The sequence below is a fragment of the Amphibalanus amphitrite genome, unplaced genomic scaffold, assembly GCF_019059575.1.
Source record: "Amphibalanus amphitrite isolate SeventyFive unplaced genomic scaffold, NRLGWU_Aamphi_draft 001157F_arrow, whole genome shotgun sequence".
NCBI lineage: Eukaryota > Metazoa > Arthropoda > Thecostraca > Balanomorpha > Balanidae > Amphibalanus > Amphibalanus amphitrite.
Window position 1 is genome coordinate 22021 of NW_024882651.1, and position 21925 is coordinate 43945.

At 52.6% G+C, this 21925-nt stretch overlaps 1 protein-coding gene across 1 annotated transcript in view; it reads right to left on the reverse strand.

Annotated features, from left to right (window-relative positions):
• LOC122370662 (inaD-like protein) overlaps nucleotides 1–19939 on the reverse strand; it is a gene marked incomplete at its 3' end in the record, with an annotated part of 33509 nt that extends 13570 nt beyond the window's left edge. Inside the window, exon 1 of the mRNA XM_043346451.1 lies at nucleotides 19678–19939. Within this exon, the coding sequence (XP_043202386.1) occupies nucleotides 19678–19819 (142 nt within the window). The remainder of the gene's footprint in view (nucleotides 1–19677) is intronic.
• Between the last annotated feature and the right edge of the window lie 1986 nt (nucleotides 19940–21925).

Consider the following 21925-nt stretch of genomic DNA (forward strand, 5'->3'; position numbering starts at 1 on the left):
CCCAGTTGTGCGAATTTGGCCCTCCGCCGGGCGGCTGCTGACTTCGGCCCGCTGTATCATCTCGAAGTGGCTGAAACGGTCTTTCACAACTTTTATGTTGATGACTGTCTTGTATCACGAAGTAAAGAGGAAGATATGATTGAGCTGTCGTCTAATCTGAAGCAAATGTGTGCGAGAGGAGGTTTCAACCTTACAAAGTTCATCAGCAACAGTTTACCGGTGATGGCTCGATTCCGAATGGTGACCTCTCACCAAGAGTCCAGAATTTGGAGTTTGCATCAGACATCCTCCCCACAGACAAGGCTCTCGGTGTGAGTTGGAATGTCCAAACAGACAGGTTGGGATACTTGGTAGAGCTCGACAAATTTGTACAGAAACCATTGACTAGAAGAGGAATGCTTTCGGCTAGAGCCGCCTTCTATGACCCCCTAGGCCTTGCTGCCCCATTTATCATGCGGGCACGTATGCTTCTGCAAGAGCTGACACGCTTGCAGTTGGGCTGGGATGAAACAGTGCCCCAGGAATATTCTAAGCAGCGGAAGCTTTGGGTAGCAGATCTGCAGATAATCGACCAATACAATGTTCCCAGAAGTGTTTTACCGGACAGGCTTTAGGGTGTGAGTACGCTGGAGCTTCATCATTTCTCGGATGCCAGCGAGAGGGGCTATGGAGCAGTCTCCTACTTGCGAGTCGTCGATCAGAAGGGTGGTGTGTCTTGCAATTTGTTGTTGAGCAAGTCGCACCTAGCCCCCATCAAGCCGCTTAGCGTCCCGCGACTTGATCTATCTGCTGCGACGCTCGCGGTCAAGGTCAATCTGGAAATTGAAAGATCGTTTAAATTTGAAGTTAGACCACACATTTACTTCTGGACGGACAGTACGACGGTCCTAAAGTATATTAACAATGAAGCCGCTCGGTTCCACGTGTTTGTGGCAAACCGAGTAGCAATAATTAGAGACGGCTCATCTATACATCAGTGGAGATGGGTCCCTTCAGAGGAAAATCCCGCCGACTTGCTATCTCGTGGGTGCGATGTTAACACCCTCCTTCGGCACACGGCTTGGAGACATGGCCCTCGATTCTGACAGGAGTCTGAGGAAATGTGGCCTCAGCGTCCTAAGCAAGCAGTTAATTCACGTGATCCAGAAATCAAGGTAAATACTACCACAGTGACCCCATGTGACGATATTCAAAGTCCGATCCAGGAGCTGGCAGCATATTATTCATCGTGGCAACGTTTAAAACGGGCTGTTGCATGGATACGACGCGTTATTGCATCTCTTGTTGCCAAGAAACGGCAAATTTGGCCACGTGAGCTTACCGCTGGTGAAATGGGTGCAGCTGAAAGAGTTATTATACGACAAGTTCAGAGCACTCATTATGCCTCAGAAATTGCCAATCTTCGGAATGGCAGCGAAGTGCGGGCGTCCAGCCATATCGCCTCCTTGGATCCCAAATACGAAGACGGGATTTTGAGAGTGGGAGGCCGTTTGGGCCACGCCACCGGACTGGAGCACGACAGCAGACACCCATTTATCATTCCGGGTAAGGAACGAGTAACGGAGCTGATCATACAGCATCATCACGAGAGAGTGGGACACGAAGGTCGGCAACATGTTCTTGCGGAGTTGTGGAAGAGCTTTTGGGTTGTCAGAGGTAACGCAGCAGTACGAAGATGCCTTCGCCAATGCGTCAGCTGCCGGAGGCGTAGGGGAGAGGGGGGTAATTTGGCCGGTGGTGTAAATTGGCCGCCCCCACCTGTACGATGTCCAATAAAAGTGAGTGAAATAACTCTAGTCTCTATTCATTTGTCATGGGTAGAAATAACTGGAGGATAAATGTCAAAACTTTGCCCCTCGTAGTTTTATTCAAAATTAATAAAACGTTAATTTCATTAGAAAATGGTAACTTTTACTTCTGTTTACAAAGTTGTATAACATGTAGTATTTGGGCTAAAAACGAATTCAGCCATTACAGCGCCATTCTTGGGGGTGTTCAGCGGTTCCAAGAGCAATTTTATCTAATTCCGTAAAGCCGCGATGACTTTATAGACAAAAATTTTCAGAATGGCAATATGGGGTAATTTGGCCGGGACTAGCGGGGCAACTTGGCCGGTGCGCTCATGGTCACTATGCTGGGACGGCCGAGTTTTCATGGTCAATTGTACCATAAATGACATGATTCATTACCAACTTTGACTACTTTGATGCCTTACTTCCGATTGGTCAACTGTAAGAGCATGTGACGTCATCAAAGGTTACCAAACGTTTTTTGCTAATAAATCCTTACATAAAAATGGTACAGCCGCACAAATGGTCTCATTCTGTTCAGCTCGCCAAGGCGCATCGAATGATATGCATGATGACCTTGAAATCACGTGACCTTGAGGTCAAGCGACCTGATGCAACGTGACCTGAGGACAACCTTTGACCTTGACTTCTCAAGGTCAACACATATATATTTCGATGCGGACTGACGAGAGAATTACGATGGTACTCGAAGTTTTGGCCTAGCTTGATTACCTACTTCAAAAGTCATTCGTAAAAAACTGTGATCGCATCTAGAGCCGCTAATTTGGCTATTTTGACCCCTGTGACCCCTGAGCCAACCTCCAAAATGCGGCAAATGCGTCATAGGACACACGTCATTGCTGAATCTGAAGCTGACTCGCAATATAACAGAAAATCCCGACCGCAAACTAACACCGGCCAAATTGCCCCACACCCCCGGCCAAATAACCCTGCTAGTGGGGCAATTTGGCCGCCTTGCAGACCTTTGTAATACGTCACAATTTCAATATAAGTGATTACTCTATCATTTCAAGTTCACTGTCCAGTAAAGTAAAATGAATGCGACACCTGCCAGCGTTGAGAAAATGCAGAAATGTGTCGTCAATTTTAAGTTATATCGTTTTCTAAAAAAAGCGGCCAAATTACCCCACTGTCCCCTATGCGTCCTACAGAGACCCAGAAGATGGCCGACTTGCCGGCGGACAGAGTTCAGCATGCAGCGTATCCATGGGTCAGCACAGGAGTGGGCCTCTTTGGACCATTCTACACGAAGAGAGGTCGCGCGCAAGTGAAACGGTACGGAGTCATCTTTACATGTTTAACTATGCGCGCTGTGCACCTAGAGGTAGCCGAAAGTTTATCGACGGATTCATTCATATGTGCCTTGCGGCGTTTCATAGCAAGGCGCGGTTCGCACGTTCACATAAGATCAGACAACGGTACAAATTTCACTGGTGCGGATCGTGAACTGAAGAAAGAACTGGACATGCTTGTAGAATCGGAGTCCAAAATCTTCCGAGAAACAGTTCATCGCGGCATAGATTGGCGTTGGAACCAGGGGGATGTCGTCCCGGTTCTTCCCATGTATTATTCGCCAATCAGCTTAACACTACCGGTGACGTCACTGGAGGACCGCCAATCGGGGCCGGCCGGGCCCGTAGAAGGCCAAACGCAGACGTTTTCAGAAAAGCGTAAGCAGTATAGATACAGTCGTGGATGGAGTTTTGGTGTGATTCGGCTCTCCAAGAGTGCGTCAGGGTACCAGGACCCGGACAAAGGTCATAGTGAACCGGCATCTGATAAAATCCGCTCACCACTTAGCAGCCGACTTCGACCCTTCACCCTCGTAAAACACAAAAGCCTGCCGGTCATCAGTCCACCTGCATCTCTGCATCTGCTCTGCTTACTACCTACATCGACCAGTTAGGTGCTGCAGCCGTTTTGGAGCGGCTCACGGCCGGTAACACACCGGGCGTGCGCTAGCCGCCGGTACTAAGCGCTAACCACTGAGTGCGCGTGGCCGACTGCCGCCCCGATGGCGCTGGCGCCCCGGCACCGGCGCGGCGCTGCTGACCCATGGAGGGGGTGGGGGGCTGATAATTAGTTGAGCCGGAATTGGGATAGAAGCCGGTATGGGACTGGGATAGAAGCTCAGCGAGACTTAAGGGATTGTGTGGTGCCTTCGGTAGGCCCCTCAAAATCACCCGTGTAGGGCCCTCATAGCCGCCGGTTATGAAGCCTTTGGAGGCACTGGTGTGGGCTCTCACAGGTACCGGTGTGATGCTCTCAGAGGCATTGGTGCGGGGCCCCCAGAGGTGCCGCTATGGGCCCTCAGAGGCGCCGGTGAGGGTCCTCACAGTTGCCGTTGTGGGCCCTCAGAGACACTGCAGTGTGGGGTTGTCACAGTCGGGTGTGGGACCCTTAGAGCTGCTGGCTCGAACCCTTTACAGGCCGACAGGGGCTCTCAGAGACCGACAAGGGTCTCTCAAGAGGTCTGCGGTGCCTTCGGGAGCCCTGTGGACTGTGAAGTCCTTAGATACCAGCAAGGTACACTCAGACGCCAGTGGGGCCCTCAGAGTCGTCGGTGTGGGGCCTCAAAAGTCACCGGTGAGTGGCCGTCCGATGCGGCTCCGGCGTTGAGCCCCCAGAGCCGCCGATATATGGCCTTAACCCTTGCCGGCACAGGCCATTTTGAGTCCTTCGACGGCACAAGGGGGGGGGGGTTGGTACGACCCCCCCTCACGTTTGGCCCCTGATCGAGCTAGAGCTTCGCGGAAAAAACGAGCGTGTTGCCCGTCACGAGAGGAAGCCGATGATACCCAATTTTAAGGTCCTAGGTCATCGGGTGACCTTCCAGGTCAGGTCAATGACCCGAAAACCGGGAAAATCGGGACCTGTTAGAAAGTCGTTAAGTGTGGCTGCTATGTGGTTTCCGGGGTGCTGATCACGAATATCGTGTTAGTTTTGATCAGAGATGATGTCTTTAAGCATTTAGACCAGGTCGGGTCAGGTCAGATCAAGTCAACCGGTAGGGGTTGTGACGGGTATTCGTAATACGTGTCAACCGCCTCGGACAGCTTCGTAACATGTTACGAAGGCACCAAAACTACTTCGAAAATGTTCAAATGGTTGCTAAATTCGAATTCAGCTCCAAAAACTAGCCTAGAAACATGTAAAACTCGAAAAAGTGAACCGAGGTCACCCGAGGTCACCAAAGGTCAATGACCTGAGCTGACCTTCAGGTGACCTTGACACCCACCCTAATGCATGGGAGCAACATCAAATCACATGTTTGAACGTTTGAAACCACGAAAAGCTTGAAAACGCGAGGCTAATGCGAGCCGACATGCGCCGAACCGCGATTTCGGCCAAACATGGTCACAGAAAAGAGGTCACAGGTCAAAGGTCATTGGGGTCAGGGTCATTAAATTTTCAGGGTAGGTGTAAAATTGATCAATGCGATGGTACTGCAAGTTTCGTCGCGATCGGCCGCTTTTTACGCGAGTTATTCGCGAAAAACCTTAGGGGGGGTTGCATCAACCTATGCCGGCGAGGGTTAAGAAGTACTGGTTTCGGGACCTCATTCAGGGGTGACGGTTGCACTCAGAGGTGGCAGTGTTATGCCCTCAGCTAGGCACCGGTGTGGGGCATTCACAGCCTCCGGTGAGGGCCCTCGCAGGCGCCGTTGTGGGGGCCTTCAACCATTGGTTTAGCTGGTCATCGCAGGCGTGTGTGGAACCCTTAGAGCTGCTGGTCCCTGATAGGCCGGTAAGGGCCCTCAGAGGCCGGCAAGTAGCCCTCGGAGGTCGCCAATAGCCCTCGGAGGTCGCCAATAGCTGTCAACGGAGCCCCCTTCACGTGGGGACAGCGTCTCCCCGAGGCCTCGGGGAGCAAAGTGCTCCATCATCACGTACCCGCCGATGCGTGCCAACCGACTGCGACACCACCTACACCACAAGAGGGACGCCAACACCACCCACCGGTTTTTTGACGGCGGGGCGCAGTAACCCGGCATGCTGCGCCCTGCTACTACTCCGCGCCGGAGACGTCGAAAGAAACCCAGGACCGCCCCCGGAACGAGGTAATGGGAGGCGCCGACGCCCAGGCCGTCGAAGAGGTAGGACAGAGGACGCTGTACCGGAGGCGCTACAAGTCATGCAGTTCAACTGCAACGGACTCAACGCCAGGCTAACCGAGCTGAAGAGAGCCGTAGCCAGAGTCAGGCCCCACATCATCCTACTGCAAGAGACGCTGCTAACGCCGACGCAGCCCCCGCCTCGCATCCAGGGCTACAACGTGGCGGCAAGGCAAGACCACGACCAGCCAGCGCCACCAACCCCCGCAAGTTCTGGCCGGCCAGTTTCTCCAGAGTCCCCAGCTCCTCCAACGCTGTCACCGATAGGTCCACCCAGTCGCGCGAGCCCGCCATGGAGCGACCCGCCTACACTGACGCCGATCGCAACAACTTCGGCCCTGGACCTGTCCACGGACACACCGGAGCCTCCGCTCCTCTCACCGATTCCGACGGCCTCACCTCGACGGACCCGCCGCGGGAGAGCCACGGCAACGCCGGTGACCCCGACCCGCCGCACTCGCGCCAGGGGACGCCGCCAAGCTGCGCCGGCCGCACCGGCGACATCAGCCGGACGGGCCGCACCGGCGCCGGCGACAGCTCCGACCGGCAGGAGAAGTGGAAGGGCCAGCCAGGGAGGCATCATCACCCTCATCAGAGATGACGTGCCCTACACAGCGAGACCGTCTCCATACCAACCGACACAACCCGATCTCAACACGTACTGTACGGCAACCACCATCCATGTCCGAGGTACGACCGACACCACCATCGTCAACCTATACATACCACCGGCAAGAAGGACGCCAGGACAAGGCACTCAACAGCAGACCTTTCAGCCAGACTGTCTCCAGACCAACGGACTGGAGATACCTACCATCATCGGAGGAGATGTGAACGCGCACAACAACAGCTGGGACATCCACCAACCAGAAGACGCTGAAGGTCATGCGATCGAGGCGTGGGCGATAGAACGCGGGTTGACCATAGCCAACAGCGGGCAGCACACCCGTGTTAACCCAAGCACAGGTGGTCGGTCGACCCCGGACCTCACCCTCGTCTCTGGCGACCTGGCTGGCGGAGCCGAATGGGAGACTGGACCTGGTCTGGGCTCTGACCACCTCCCGATCTACCTGACGCTGCCAACCATCAATCAACGACCCAAGAGGAAGGGACCGGGCCGCTTCCGGCAGCAGAAAGCAGACTGGGAGGCGTTCCGCCGGCATCTGGACACCGAGATCAGCAAGTGGCCAAGCCATGACGCCCCCCTCCACCAAGAGGAAAGCCGACTCACTGGGGCCATCATCACAGCCGCGAAGCGCAGCATCCCGTTCGGGAACGGGGGAGGAGGCAAGCCCCCCTTTTGGAACGAGTCGTGCCAAGAAGCGGTCGACCTACGCGAAGGAGCACAGTCCAGAGCCTCCGACCCGGACCACACGGCAGACGACATCACTGCCGCCACCAACACCATCAACAGAGAAAAAAACAGCCTACGTCAACAGACAGCTGGAGGAGATGGGAGCTGACACCGACCTCTGGAGAACCATCAAGATCCTCGACGGCCGCGTCCCACCAGCAAAACCGGCCGTTCCCATACAACGACCACCGACAGCCGGCCAGACAGCACCGACCAAGGCGGCGGTGACAGACGGAGAGAAGGCCGACCTCTTCTGCCAGACCTACGCTGCCGTCTCGAGACTGCCCAAACGGAAGCAGGAAGACCATGCCATCAAACTCAGCTCACGCCGCGCCGGGAAGACCTGCGAGTGCGGCGACACCAAGGAAGGGTTCTGCTCTCCCTTCTCCCGCCGCGAGCTACAACACGCTCTCTCCAAGCTGAAGCCCGGAAAGAGCCCCGGCCCGGACATGGTGTCCAACGCCATGCTCCGACAACTGAGCCCCACCGGCGAGACGGAGCTGCTCCGGGTCCTAAACCGTAGCTGGACCGAAGGCACGGTCCCCGCCAGCTGGCGCGCCGCAGAGATAGTCGCCATTCCCAAGAAGGGCAAGTCGCCGGCCCTCCCAAGCAGCTACCGGCCTATCAGCCTCCTCAACACCATCAGCAAGCTCGCCGAGAGACTGGTGCAGAACCGGCTCCAACACTGGCTGGAGCGACACAAGAAGCTGAACCCGAACCAGGCCGGCTTCCGCAAGGGACACAGCACGACCGACCAGCTCTTCCGAGTCACCCAATCGATCTTTGACGCCTTCGAACAACCGAAGCACCATCGCGCCATCCTAGTCTTGCTAGACTTCGCCAAGGCCTACGATCGTGTATGGCGGGACGGCCTGTTCCACAAAATGGAGAAGATGGGCATCCCTGGCTGCGCCACGCGGTGGGTGAAGGCCCTGCTCACGGATAGGCGTGCTCGTGTCAGGTGGGGAAACGCCCGCTCATCACAGCGCGTCTTCCAAGAGGGCCTCCCGCAGGGCAGCGTGATGGCGCCGCTACTGTGGCTGATCTATTGCAATGACCTCGATGAAGACATCAACACCAACACCACCCGCTCTCTCTACGCGGACGATACCGCCCTCCTGGCTACTGGACGTTCGCTGCAGGCGTGCGCCGACCAGCTGCAACCGGATCTGGACCAAGTCGCCCGCTGGCTGGACAAGTGGAAGGTCGAAGCCAGCCCAAGCAAGTGCGTCTTCACCACCTTCTCGCTACACGCCAAGGAGGTCAACGGAAAGGCCGTCCCGACACTGACCTTCAAAGGCGACCAGCTCGCGCACGAGAAGAACCCGACCTTCCTGGGGCTGACCCTGGACAGCCAGCTCACTTTCACCAACCACATCGAGGAAGTGAAGAAGAGGCTGGCACAGCCCCGACGCTGTCTGACAGCTCTGGCGGGCAGGTCATACGGCAGTGACCAAGCCACGCTGCGTGCGGCCTACATCGCGTACATCCGCAGCGTGGCCGACTACGGAGCTGCCCTCTACTCCACTCACGCTGCACCCTCCGTGCGGGCCCGGCTCGAGGCAGAGCAGCACAAGTGCGCCAGAGTGATTACTGGCTGCATCCGCCTCACAAACTCGGAGACCCTCATCACCGAGGCCGGCCTGCCACCACTCGCAGTGAGAGGCAGGGAAATAGCAGCAATGGAGCAGGAGCGACTCGCCAGACTGCCGCCAGGAGACCCCGCCAGAGCCCTCACCGAGCGACACGTCCGCCCACGCCTCAAGCACAGGGCTCATGAGGCCTGGCAGCGAGCGCGCACTGAGGCCAGAAGACACGGCGAACCGCCGCCGGACCCCCCGAGCGAGGACACGGCGCTGCCCTTCAAACCGTGCTTCCGGCGGGTCAGTCAGTGGATGGCCAAGGAGGCGGGTCTAGCGGACCTCCCACGGGAACCGCTGGCCCTGGTCCCGGAACAGTCGCCGTGGACCAACCCAGCAGACGCGGTCACCTTCCGCCTCTCCCTCCCGCGCGCCACCAGAAGAGACGACCCACCCGCCGTGAGGAAAGCTGCCGCCCTCGAGGCCATAGCCATGGTCAACCCGGACTGCACCATCTGGTCCGACGGCTCCGCCAAGTCCGGCACCAGGGACGGAGGCGGCGGTGCGCTGATCCAGCTGCACCGGGAGAACCGTTAAGTGGAGACATTGGTGCCGGCGGGCTCGGTCTGCAGCAGTATGCGGACCGAACTCGCAGCGATGTTGGCGGCGTTCACCTGTCTGCTGGCACAACCGGGGGAGACCAGGAGCCGCATCAAGACATGTCTGCTGTGCACCGACTCCCTCTCCGGCCTTCAGCTGCTCCAACGCGGACCGGAGGCCCAGCAGCTGGTCCTCGCCGAGCGCGTCTGGGCCGCGATGGACTCACTGGGGGAACAGAACACGGCCATCATCCTCCAGTGGGTCCCAGGCCATGCCGACATCGCCGGCAACGAGGCGGCAGACAGGCTGGCTAACCGTGCGGCGGCCGAGTGTGCCCAATCGGAGACGCCCATCGATCTGGCCAGCGCCCGAACCGCCATACGGCAGCGCGCCAGGGAAATGCAGGCCACGCGTGCACACCGGCACCCGCACCCCCAGCCCACGCCTGGACTCCAAGACCTCCCGCGCTGGGGGCAAGTGACCGTGTCGCAGTTGCGGACCGGCTACTGCCCCCTGGCACGAGCGACGCTCCACCGCCTGGAGCTCACCCCGGACCCTCTCTGCCGGGAGTGCGGTGCCGAGGACACCGTTCGCCACCTTCTCACCGAGTGCCCAGCATTCGCCACCACGAGACGCCGGCTCTGGGGGGGACCCCTGCCATCCCTTGACGAGGTCCTCTCCGGGCCGGCCGGCAAGATAGTCGACTACATTCGGCGGGTGGGGCGGTCCGAGCCGCCGCTCGACCAGCCCCCGTCCGACGCGCCTGCGGGCGCGTCCACGTGACGTGCGGCGAAGAAGAAGGTCGCCAATAGGCCCTGAGAAGCCGGCAAGGGGCCCTCAAAGGCCGACAAGGGACACTAAAAAGCCGGTGTGGGGCTCTTATGGAGAGAAGTGTGGCTCTTCGGAGCACATATGGTGTTCTTCCAAGACCTGTGGGGCCCTTCTGAGTCGAAAGATGCCAGCGTGGACCCTCAGCCGCCATTTGGCGTCGCCAGGCCCCTCTGGCCCGAGAGGCCCCCTGATCCGATGGGAGCACGTGCCCCCTGCATCCCCTCCCCCCGGGTGCAGATAGAGAATGCAATCGGCGGTGCGGAACACAACAATTGCAATCGTTCCTCCTCCCGTCGCGAGGTCGCCCATCCGATCCATATCCCATCCCATGATAGTCAACCCTGGGGCTCGGGTCGGCAATGTACCGGCAAGGAAATCAGCTTTAGGTGTGTAAAAAAGTTATGAAGAGTCATTAGTTGTCGTTATGTTCGTCGTTCAGTAATAACAACTATACGGTGCCAAATGTACCCGACGTACAGCTTGGAGCCGGGCGCCGCCCGGTCTCCACCAGTGACGTCATGCTAATGCTTAGCGACCGGTCCATTGGAAATCGCGGGATGATTCTACCTCTCTTATACGGCCTTGGTTGCAACCCACCGGGAGGCTCCCATTTCGGAGGGGCATGGGAACGATTGATCAGGAGTGTGCGCAAAATACTCGGCGCGTTGCTACGAGAGCAAACATTTACTGATGAGACGCTTTACACGTTTCTGTGTGAGGTCGAAAGTATCATGAACAACCGACCGCTAATACCAATTACGAGTGATTCACGTGACCAGCTGCCGCTGACTCCAAACCATTTGTTGCAGCTTAAGTCTGTCGTTTTGCCTGGTTCTTTGGTAATGGAGAATGACTTCGTCAGCAGGAAGAGCTGGAAGAGGGCTGCATTTCTTGCAGATCAGTTTTGGCGTCGCTGGCGCACAGAATATCTTCCTCTTCTTCAGCAACGGGCTAGGCGACATGCACGGAGCCAGGCGAATTTAAAGCAAGGGGATGTCGTGCTGCTCGCCGACAGCTCAGTTCCCAGAGGTGTATGGATGGCCCCTTGGTCTGATAGAAGAAGTGAAGATAAGCTCCGATTCGCGGGTTAGGTCAGTGAAGGTGCGCTGCAGGGGCACCACCCTCTGGCGTCCCATCCACAAGCTGGTCAAGATAGCTGACCTGTGACTCACATCAGACGAAGGAAGAAATACTTATTTGACTGCCCCTGGAGTCAAATGGGCCGGGTGTTGAAGCCGAAATGACATTCGAATGCAATACCGAAAGGCGAGATGGATATCAATAATGGCACAAATATTTCGCAATGTTGCAGGTAGTTTGGCACATGAGATTCGTGAAATTAGGCGTTTTTGGGTTTCGTCTCGTGAATGTGAAGTGTGTCGCAAAGAAAGTGTTTGACTTCGCCTTTTGAGTTTGTCTTCACTTAGTTCAGTTCAGTGGCGCAGCCAGGGGGGGTGAAAGGGGTGAGATCTCACCCCCGTCTCTTATCCCAGGGGCCCACCGTCGATTCGAACTGTAACGTTATGCAGCCTGACAATCTTTTTATCACTAATGTCAAGGTCCGTCATAGGACTGAAAAACAGTCTTCAGGCCTGATAGCCCCCCCCCCCCCCTTAGGATATATAGTCCCATTTTATGATTTAAGGGGTGATCCAAGGCCCGATTGAACTAATCCAAGGCCTAGGAGGGCCCGTTCCATGGCATGAAAGGGCCATTTCAGGCCTGAGAGGGTCCATTTCAGGTATGTGAGGGCCCATTTCAGGCCTGAAGGGGCCCAGTTGAAGCTTGAGAGGGCCCAATTCAGGCCCTAGAGGGCCTGTTTGAGGCTTGAGAGGGGCCATTTCAGGCCTGAGAGGGTCCATTTCAGGCCTGAGAGGGGCCCATTTTTGGCCTGAGGGGGCCATTTCAAGCTTGAGAGGGCTCATTTCATGCCCTAGAGGGCCTGTTTGAGGCCAGAGAGGGCCCGTTTTAGGCCAGAGAGGGCCCGTTTGAGGCCAGAGAGGGCCCATTTCAGGCATAAGAGGCACCATTTCAGACCTGAGAGGGCCCAGTTACGGTATGAGGGGCCAGGGGGCCCTTTTTCGACATGATAGGGACCATTTACGGGCTGAAGGGGCCCATTTCAGGTCTGAGAGGGCTAATGTAAGGCCTGAGAGGGCCCAGCCCAGGGCCCTTGAGGTCCTATTTGAGGCCTGAGAGGGGCCCATTTCAGGTCTGAGAGGGCTAATGTCAGGCCTGAGAGGGCCCATTTCAGGCCCTAGAGGACCTATTTGAGGCCTGAGAGGGTCCACTTCAGGCCTGAGAGGGGCCCATTTCAGGCCTGAGAAGACTCATCCCAGGAATGAAAGGATCATCCTATGTGTGGGAGGGTCCGTACTCCGTGCCTGGTCTGGGTCTGAGAGGGCCTATCCCAATCCTGATTGAGCCGATATCATGTTTGATATAGGTCAACTCACCACATGTATAATTATATTGATGGCCCAGTTCATGTCTAATGGGCCCATCTCAAGACTCAGAGATTTTATGCTTCAGGAAGCCTACCTCAAGCGTGAGGGGGCCCATAGAGGTTTTTGAGGCTCATGGAGGTCCCGCAGTACGATATGTCAGACTCTGAGAAAGCCATGCAGGGCCCCACCACACGGTGGGTGTCTGGGGAGGGGTCAGGTCGGGTCACTGAGCAGGAGAACCACGCGGTGTTAAGATGCCAAGCCGACATCTGAAAATTTCTCTTCTCTTCAGGTCTGTGCCTGCCTCACCGCCCGGCCCCACCCTGACGTCTAGGGGTTTGACGCCTAGGTATTCATCAGGACTTCACACCGGTCCATGATGGATGGCTCCAAACTGACATCCAAGGCTCCTGCACCGGCTTTTGAGGGGCCCACCGACCTCTGATAGCCACCACGCAGGTCTCAAAAGACCATGTCGATTGTTGATATCTAAACCCCCAAGTCTTGGAAGGCCTGTGCTCTATGCAGATTTTTGAGGGCTTTACGTGGGCTTGTAAACATCCCGAACTGGCTCTAGCCTAGCTCGACCGCGCCCCGCAGAGCAGGGCCCCAGGCTTTCCAGTTTTACGCCCCTGAGGGCTGTTTGAATATTCCCTTCTAACCCGACTCCAGGGTCACGTAGCGACAAGTGCGGTGGTAGGCAGCTTTCTAAAGAGCGTCGAAAATCATGGAGAAATTACTTCAGTCATGTTGCAGTTCAGACCAAAGCCCACGTCATCATGTTCATTGAAGGAAAAGTTTCGCCTATTTCGACACTCGAGGACATATAAAGCTATAGCGCGCTGAAAGTGGGTTCGATAGCTCTCTAACGCGTGCAATCAGCCATGGGGGCGGGGGCGTATCGGCCAAACCCGATCATAATTTAAGAAGGCTACAAAGACGAGAAAAGCAACAGATCGCTGTAGGATGCTTCAGAATCGTAGAGGTCATTTTTCGATTAGGTCATCGCTGAGGTCATTGAAGATGAAATTATGATAAAATTATGATAAACACAAAGACAAGATTACGACGAAAAAATTCTTGTTTTTATATTTTCACAAATAACCGTTACCGTATAACTCGTGAACCAAAGAGCTAGAGCTTCGCGGAACAACTCATTCGATAGGCCTTTCAAAACGCTTTCGCTTTTAAGATTTGACCTCAATGCCTCATGTCAAGTTTGGCAACAGAGCAGAGGGCGAAACCATCTAAATAGTCGCATTTTACCAAAATAGTTTTGCTAATTGCTAAGAATTTTCCCAAGAACTTTGGTGAGAAAAATTATGAGACATTTACTTTGTCATTATTCTCTCGTTAACATGCATCGAATGTTAACACCTATAATTTCCATTAAAAAGTTCAACTTCAAAATGTGACCGCAGATCAAGGTCATGCCCTTACTTGAGAAGTTCATGATGGTCATCAACTGATCCGAATGAATGATTAACACCTTCAAGACAATTTCATTACTCTACCTCGTCTCCTATATCAAAAGTAATAGTCGAAAAACTGATGTTGAGCTTTTTTAAAAGCTTTTTGACCTAGCCCGACCATTTGAGTGGCCGCTGGCCATGAATTGCACGCTGTCCATCAAATATGGGCAGAATGGTCGTGTTTCTGTAAATATGCTGTTGTTTTTTACGTGCCTCTTCAGATCAAGAGATATTTGTCCTTTTCCCCGATTTGGCTGGTTATTATCAGGACAATGATCTGTCCTTTCGTTGTTGGTAAGGGGCCCCCATTAGGTTGAGGGGGCCCACTTTGCTGGGGGGCCCATCGCGAACGTCTCTCACCCCCGTCGCCAGAGTTCTGGCTGCGCCACTGGTTCAGTTGTAGGGATTTGGTTTATGTTAAGTGATTTACGGAAGTCATTATTTTATGTTCATATGTTCTGTTGCGAAGGTATAATTGAAGTAAGACGATAGGCGTTATCACAAGTGTATTCGCGGCCATTGGGGCGACGTAAGAAAAGAAGAAAACAACTGGCCCCGAGAACTTTAAATTATCAGCCAGCATGCACCTTTTCTTTGATATGTAGAGAATTTACCATTAATTGTTAGAGAAAATTGCATTTAAAATCTTCCATTTATGCTTTTTTCATCGTTTGCACAGTATGTTCTTTTACTAAGCTAGAAACACTAATTATAAATAGTTCCCGCATCATCAAGAACAATAGGAAAGGCTTGAAGTGAATACAATAATCTAAACGGTTTTGTAATCCATGTGAAGACACTTCTAAAATTGCCTGTAGAAATATTAAAGGCAAAAGTTCAACTTTTTCACAAGACGGATGGCTATAAACCTATTCAACGTGTGACAACTCAGCCGGTATTTCGTCGCCTACAGCCCAGCTTTTCCGAGTGACCGATAGAGGCGCTGATATCGATGTCCGCCCGTGCCGCCTAACGAAGGGCGAAGTTGAGAACTTTTAAAATTAACTGCCATCTTAATTGCATCCCCTTTGTCGAAACTATTCAACAAATCACTAGCGCTAGGCATTTACCCTTCCAAATTTAAAGAGGCCAACATCAAACCAATATTTAAAAACAAAGGCTCCCCATCTGAGCCCACAAACTACCGCCCCATAAGTCTTCTTTCTTCGTTGTCCAAAGTTTTTGAAAAAATAGTCCACAAACACATATATGCACATCTTTCCCACCATAACCTCTTGACAGATAAACAGAGTGGGTATCGGCGAGGCCATAGCGCAGAACAACAATTATTATACCTGACACATAATTTATACAAAGCATTGGACTCAGAAAGCGATTTTACTGCTATTTACCTGGACATTTCAAAATACTTTGACAAAATTTGGCACGAGGGACTTTTGTACAAATGTAGACATGAATTTGGCATCACTGACTCACTTTACGACTGGCTTAAATCTTACTTGTCTGATAGACGACAGCGAGTTCAGATCGGCGATACCTTTTCAAAAACAGAAATTATCAACGCCGGATGCCCACAGGGTTCGGTTTTGGGTCCTCTTCTAGCCCTCATTTACCTCGATAACCTCTCTACTAGAACACAAAACGACATTTTATTTTTCGCAGACGACGTATCGCTTTATGCATCCCATACAAAACAAAATTTGAACACAACACAGACGTCATTACAAAATGATCTCAATGAAATACAAAAATACGGTAAAGAATGGGCGATTACTTTTAACGTAAGCAAAACAATACAACAGACATTTTCACGCAGCCCACAAAACACACCACCTGCTCTTACATTTGGGGACGACATAATACCCATTCACGAAAACCACGCTCATCTGGGAATGACATTTTCAAAGGACTTGCGGTTTCATCAGCACATTAACGAAATTTGCAAAAAGGTAAACAGAACCATGAGCCCATTGTACTCCATTGCTCCATACATCCCCCGAGAAATTTTAGATCAGATTTACAAAACATACACGAGACCACATTTTGACTTTTACGACACAGTTTATGACGGACATATTACGCTCCAGGACACACAGAGACTTGAAGTTTTACAAAACAGAGCGGCTCGGCTTGTGACTGGCACTTTATTTAGAACATCAACTGACAAATTGTTAAAAGACCTAGGATGGAATAAGTTAAAAACAAGAAGAGAGATGCACAAAATAACACTATATCATACACTCAATAGCCACATGCAAAAAACTCCCAACTACATCAAATCAATCATACCGGACACCCGCTCACAAAGAACAGGAAGGACCCTGCGAAATCACAGGAACCATACACTCCAGCCACATCGCACCACATCCTATCAGTCATCGTTTTTCCTATCAACTGCCAAACTATGGAACCACCTCCCAGAATCATTAAGATCCTTGCCCCATACATCCTTCAAAAAAGAAATTAACCAGCGACTAGGGATGCCCAAACCCCCAGACTACTACAAAATTGGCTCAAAAACTGGAAATATTCTACATACCCGACTAAGAACTGAAATGTCTTGTCTAAATTCGCATCGTTTTCAAATCAACAAAGCAGATTCGCCTGAATGTTCTTGCGGCCACTTCAAGGAAGATGTCCGCCACTACGTAATATTCTGTCGAAATTATGATGCCCAAAGGAAAACACTATTTGATAACGCTTCTCGTATACTGGGAGAAAATTTTGCAAATTACTCACCCGACCAAAAATTGAACATTCTTATTCACGGAGATCGCTTGAGTGGCGAGGGCAGTCGAGAAATGGCTTACGCCTTTCAAAAGTTTTTGACAAAAACAAATAGATTTTCGTAGTAACAAATAAATTCATTCAAAGTTTTCAAAATTTGCAATCCCGAGAGCTGAGCGGCTGATGGAACACCAAAATTTACCGCTCATGAGCGAATGGTCAGCGGCGGCGGCGGTTGTTTCACATGTTTTATTTTTTTTCCAGAGTGGTGCCTCGAGTTAAGCGATTGCGCTTTTGCACCACTCTGCTATCACTTTTATGTTGCTACATACATTGTGCCATATGTTTCATTGATCATGCTTTATTTCTCGTGTATCTTTTGTTCCTTAATAAACGTTTTGTGTGTGTGTGTGTGTGTGACTTGTCGGCGTTTTTACCGGATGGCCAAATAATCCGTAAGTGTTTCGGATGTGTGTTGTCAATGTTCTAATGAGAGCTTTTGGTTAAGATGCTTACGTTTCATGATTCTCTGTGTCTTGTTTTTGTTTTCGTTTTGTCATGCAACCGTATCCGACGCGCCGTTTCAGAAAACCAGTAAATACAAAATTGTGAAGAGTGAAGAACTGCGTGTTGGAGAACGCCGGTAAAAGTCGCTAAAAGCAAGGTCATCACGTCATGTCAAGTGATCTAACTTAAAAAAAGTTTTAAGCATTGTCACCCCTCGCCCGCACATGGGGGGGGGGTGGTTGCCACCCCCCCCCCCAGGTAGTCTTTCTGCTCTGCACTCAACATTTTTGAAGGTAGAAGGCTGATTTTTCGTGTAGCTGCTCCTCTATCTTTTCTTGATGTCCACTAAAAATTTCAAGTTTCTGTGATTTTTGGTTTCGGAGATATGACCTTGTTTTTCAGGTCATGTCATGACCCGAATGGCCAATTCTCAACATCTTGCGTTGGCTATGGGCCTTGTGAGCTTTTGACACCTTGATTTCGGCCTTTTTTGCCAGTCTTACCTCCCACCTATCATGGAACATGTTGTTCGACGATGTACAGATGTCAAGGTCAAGGTCAAGGTCAACCTAGGTCATCTAAGATAATTGCGTTTTAGGCAAGCGGAATTCACTTTTTGTGAAGTTTTTTGACTGCGTTTTTGGTAAAAGCTTCTCAGATCATTATTTCATGTAATATGGACACATGAACAATCGGTGCACACATCAGCATACATACAGACACACACAGACATACAAACACATATAAATGACCTTGACCTAACTTGACCTGAAATGACCTCCGCAGCAAAAACCTGGTCGGGTAGTGTGACAAAGAGGTTCTAGCTGGCTTGGCACCAGAAAACGGCATCGTCATCGGTATATGATAAGCAGCGCACTTTATATCCAACGGTGACCCAAAACAGCAACATTTTTTTAGTTTGACCTGACCTGGAAGGTCAATGACTGACCTGAGAAGGTAAAACTGGGTATCATTGGATTCGTCTCTTCCTAAAGAATCTTTTTGGTCTTTACCGCTAAGCTCTATCTCCAACAGGAACGAAATGGCGCGGGGGGGTGGCAACCACCCCCCATGTGCGTTCTAGGATGGGAAAATGGCATGTGCGGGCGAGGGTTAAGCTGAGCGGGTGACTTGACCTTTTTTGGCCTGGAGTAAAATCAAAATACACACGATGTCAAATTAATGCAGATAACCTATATACAAGTCACGCAAAAAAAAAAAACTGGTGGCGTGGTAACAAAACGCCTCCACCCCCCCCCCGCCCCCCCCCCCCCCGCTGAGCGGATTTTTATCTCGCGACCGTATGGCGCCCTCCTGGGGTGAGGTGGCGCCCTCCAAACCCTTGCCCCCCCCCTTCGCGATTTTCTAAATACCCCGCTGGTTGAGAATGTATTGTGCAGCGTGCAGTGAGTAGGTTGCATGGGTACTGGCTGCGTTCTTACGTAGGTAGTGCGTGGGGAGGAGAACCGTGTTTATGTGCATAAGCTTAGGAACCATGGGTGCAGTGGGTGCAGCTGCACCCACAATAATTCCCCAGTGGGTGCAGACAATGTATTCTGCGCCCACAATAATCTGGAACAAAAAACCCCTTTTTCAGCAAAACTAATTCCCATGCAGCACGATACCTACATTCAGGATATTTTTCCCACTATCCATCTTTGGAAGCATTTTCTACTGTGATGGTCTTCAAAACTTACATTTGTGCTTTAATAAAAAAGAAGAAATGGAGCACATGTGATTGAACAGTGAACACATACAGATGACCCACTGTCAAAAGGCCCCCGACATCTACGAAAATGGCTAAGTTAGCCGCTTTTACTTTTTGCGGTAGTCATTATTGACATCAATGCCTCCAAATGCACTTATCGGTACCTTTTCGACATGGTACACCCTCAAAGCTCGCAATGAGCCTTCGCTCGGGTGCCGCTCCATACCCCCCCCCCCCGCTTCACCGGGCCATGGCTGGATTTCTGCACCCATGCACCCACAATGTTCTAGCCATTCCTACGCCCATGTTTATGTGGATGGTTTTATGTGTGTTTTAGGTGTATTTAGGTTTAAGATGTGTCTTTAACGCATATCAGTTGATGATATTAGTAATACAATATCATATAATTTTGTGTGTTTTTTATGGTAAGGTGCAAAGCAGCCAATTTTTGTGCGATTTGACGTGGAATGCCCCCGCAGACCCCAGTGGGGTGCGGGATGTGTTGGGCGGCAAGGCTGTGAAAAATTGCGGCCGTGCAGATAGCGGGTTCTATGTACATAGATACCTGGGTCCCATTCATGCTCTGTATCCTCTCGTATCGTTTCCATGGCCTTGTCGGTAGCGTGCACCACCTGGTGGAAGCGTGACACGGGATTGTCGAGTAGCGCCGTCACAGTGCACGCCATTGTGGACGCCGGGGAGCTCATCAGCGCCGCGCCGTGGCTGGACAAGCTCGCTTCACTCGCCACAGGCCTGGACAAGCTCACCACACTCCGAACGGCCTGGACAAGCTCGCTTCACTCGCCACAGGCCTGGACAAGCTCGCTTCACTCGCCACAGGCCTGGACAAGCTCACCACACTCCGAACGGCCTGGACAAGCTCGCTTCACTCGCCACAGGCCTGGACAAGCTCACCACACTCCGAACGGCCTGGACAAGCTCACCACACTCCGAACGGCCTGGACAAGCTCGCTTCACTCGTCACAGGCCTGGACAAGCTCACTTCACTCGTCACAGGCCTGGACAAGCTCACCACACTCCGAACGGCCTGGACAAGCTCACTTCACTCGCCACAGGCCTGGACAAGCTCACCACACTCCGAACGGCCTGGACAAGCTCGCTTCACTCGTCACAGGCCTGGACAAGCTCACTTCACTCGCCACAGGCCTGGACAAGCTCACCACACTCCAAACGGCCTGGACAAGCTCACTTCACTCGCCACAGGCCTGGACAAGCTCACTTCACTCGTCACAGGCCTGGACAAGCTCACTTCACTCGCCACAGGCCTGGACAAGCTCACCACACACCGAAAGGCCTGGACACACTCACTACACTCGTACTCAGGCACTGTTTTTTTTCAGAGTGTCCGGCGGGACAGTTCCGACGGGACAGTTCTGGAGTCTCCGGCGGGACAGTTTCGACAGCACCGCCAGGCCGCGCTCACAGCAGTCCGATCGGCATGACGGCGCCCACAGTCTGATGGGGATGGCGGCCGGCAGCCGACGGTCGGCCGGCCCGGCGTCTGGCCACTGCACTGGCGGCCCACTGCAGCCGACGGGGACCACAGCCAAGGGCGACGACGTTCCGCGCAGCGGCGGTCAGTAACCCACGCCGCTCAGCGGCCGCCACTACCGCACTTCGTCGGCAACAAGGCGTGCCACGCTGTGGCGTCAATTGGCTGATTAATGAGACGCTAGTGAGGCCAGGGTGCGGCTGGTGGCAGCCAGTGGCAGGGCCTCCAGCCGTGGGTCGCGCACCGCGCACCGCCCGCCCTCTGCGGACCCATCCGGCCGGCATCGATCGGCGCCGGCCGGAGGCGGCACCCGCCCCAATCCGATGTGCGGCAGCCGGCCGCTCCGACGGTGGCACAGAGAAGACGGCTGATCTCCCCTGGCCGCCTGCCGCAGGCGACCAGCAATCGATGGTGATGACGAGCACAAACAATAAGCTGATCTTCAGCGCATGGGTAGGCGGCACCAGTCGCATTTCACTATCCCAACGGACCCACGTCTGCCGTGATCCCCCACTTTAGACAGGAGCGGAATATGCTGGGAAGCGAACGGTTGGGGTTGAGGTCCCCAGACCTTGCCCTAAGATAAGATAAGATGTGTATTATATCATCGATCTACTTGACACGGCGGCCGTGTGGCTTTTCACAATGACGCGTCGTGAAGTAAAACATGTGCAATGAAGGGGAGCAAGTAAAGCATATAAAACAGAGACGGCCGCACGTCATGGCACAGATGGGGTATAATAAATGAGTGACTCGCAATATCAGGCTTGTGTCCTCTATTGGCCAGCGGATGCTCGTTGAATCGCCGCTTTCAGAGCGTGACGCGTAGTTTCTGGGATTATTTTTTGGATTTTTGTTTATTTTTTGTGTCAGTAGGGCTAGGAAATGTCTGAATTTTTCATATATGGCATTGTTTTATCTGTATGTCCACAGCAAAACTAGGAAAAATGCGCCCAAAGTTCACACTCATGTGTGATTACTCAATGGGCTCAGCAAGGCCCGAAAGTATAGCTCAATTTCATTGTCCTGTCCTGTTGGTTTTAATCTTGCGAGGTCTTAAAGTTGCATATCGTCTGAAAGGCACCTTTATTAGGAATGGAATGGCAAACAGAAAGTATGCCACAACCTTCCTAAGATCACAAAAATGCCCTTTACAAAAAACCCTTACAGACACCATATTGAAGGAATGGTATTCTAAATAAATGTAGGAAATCAACAATGTTCTCCACACTTTTCCACTCCGAAATATATCCTATCGAATTCGCCACTTTCTTCTGCACAAGACAACGCCTAGTTTGGC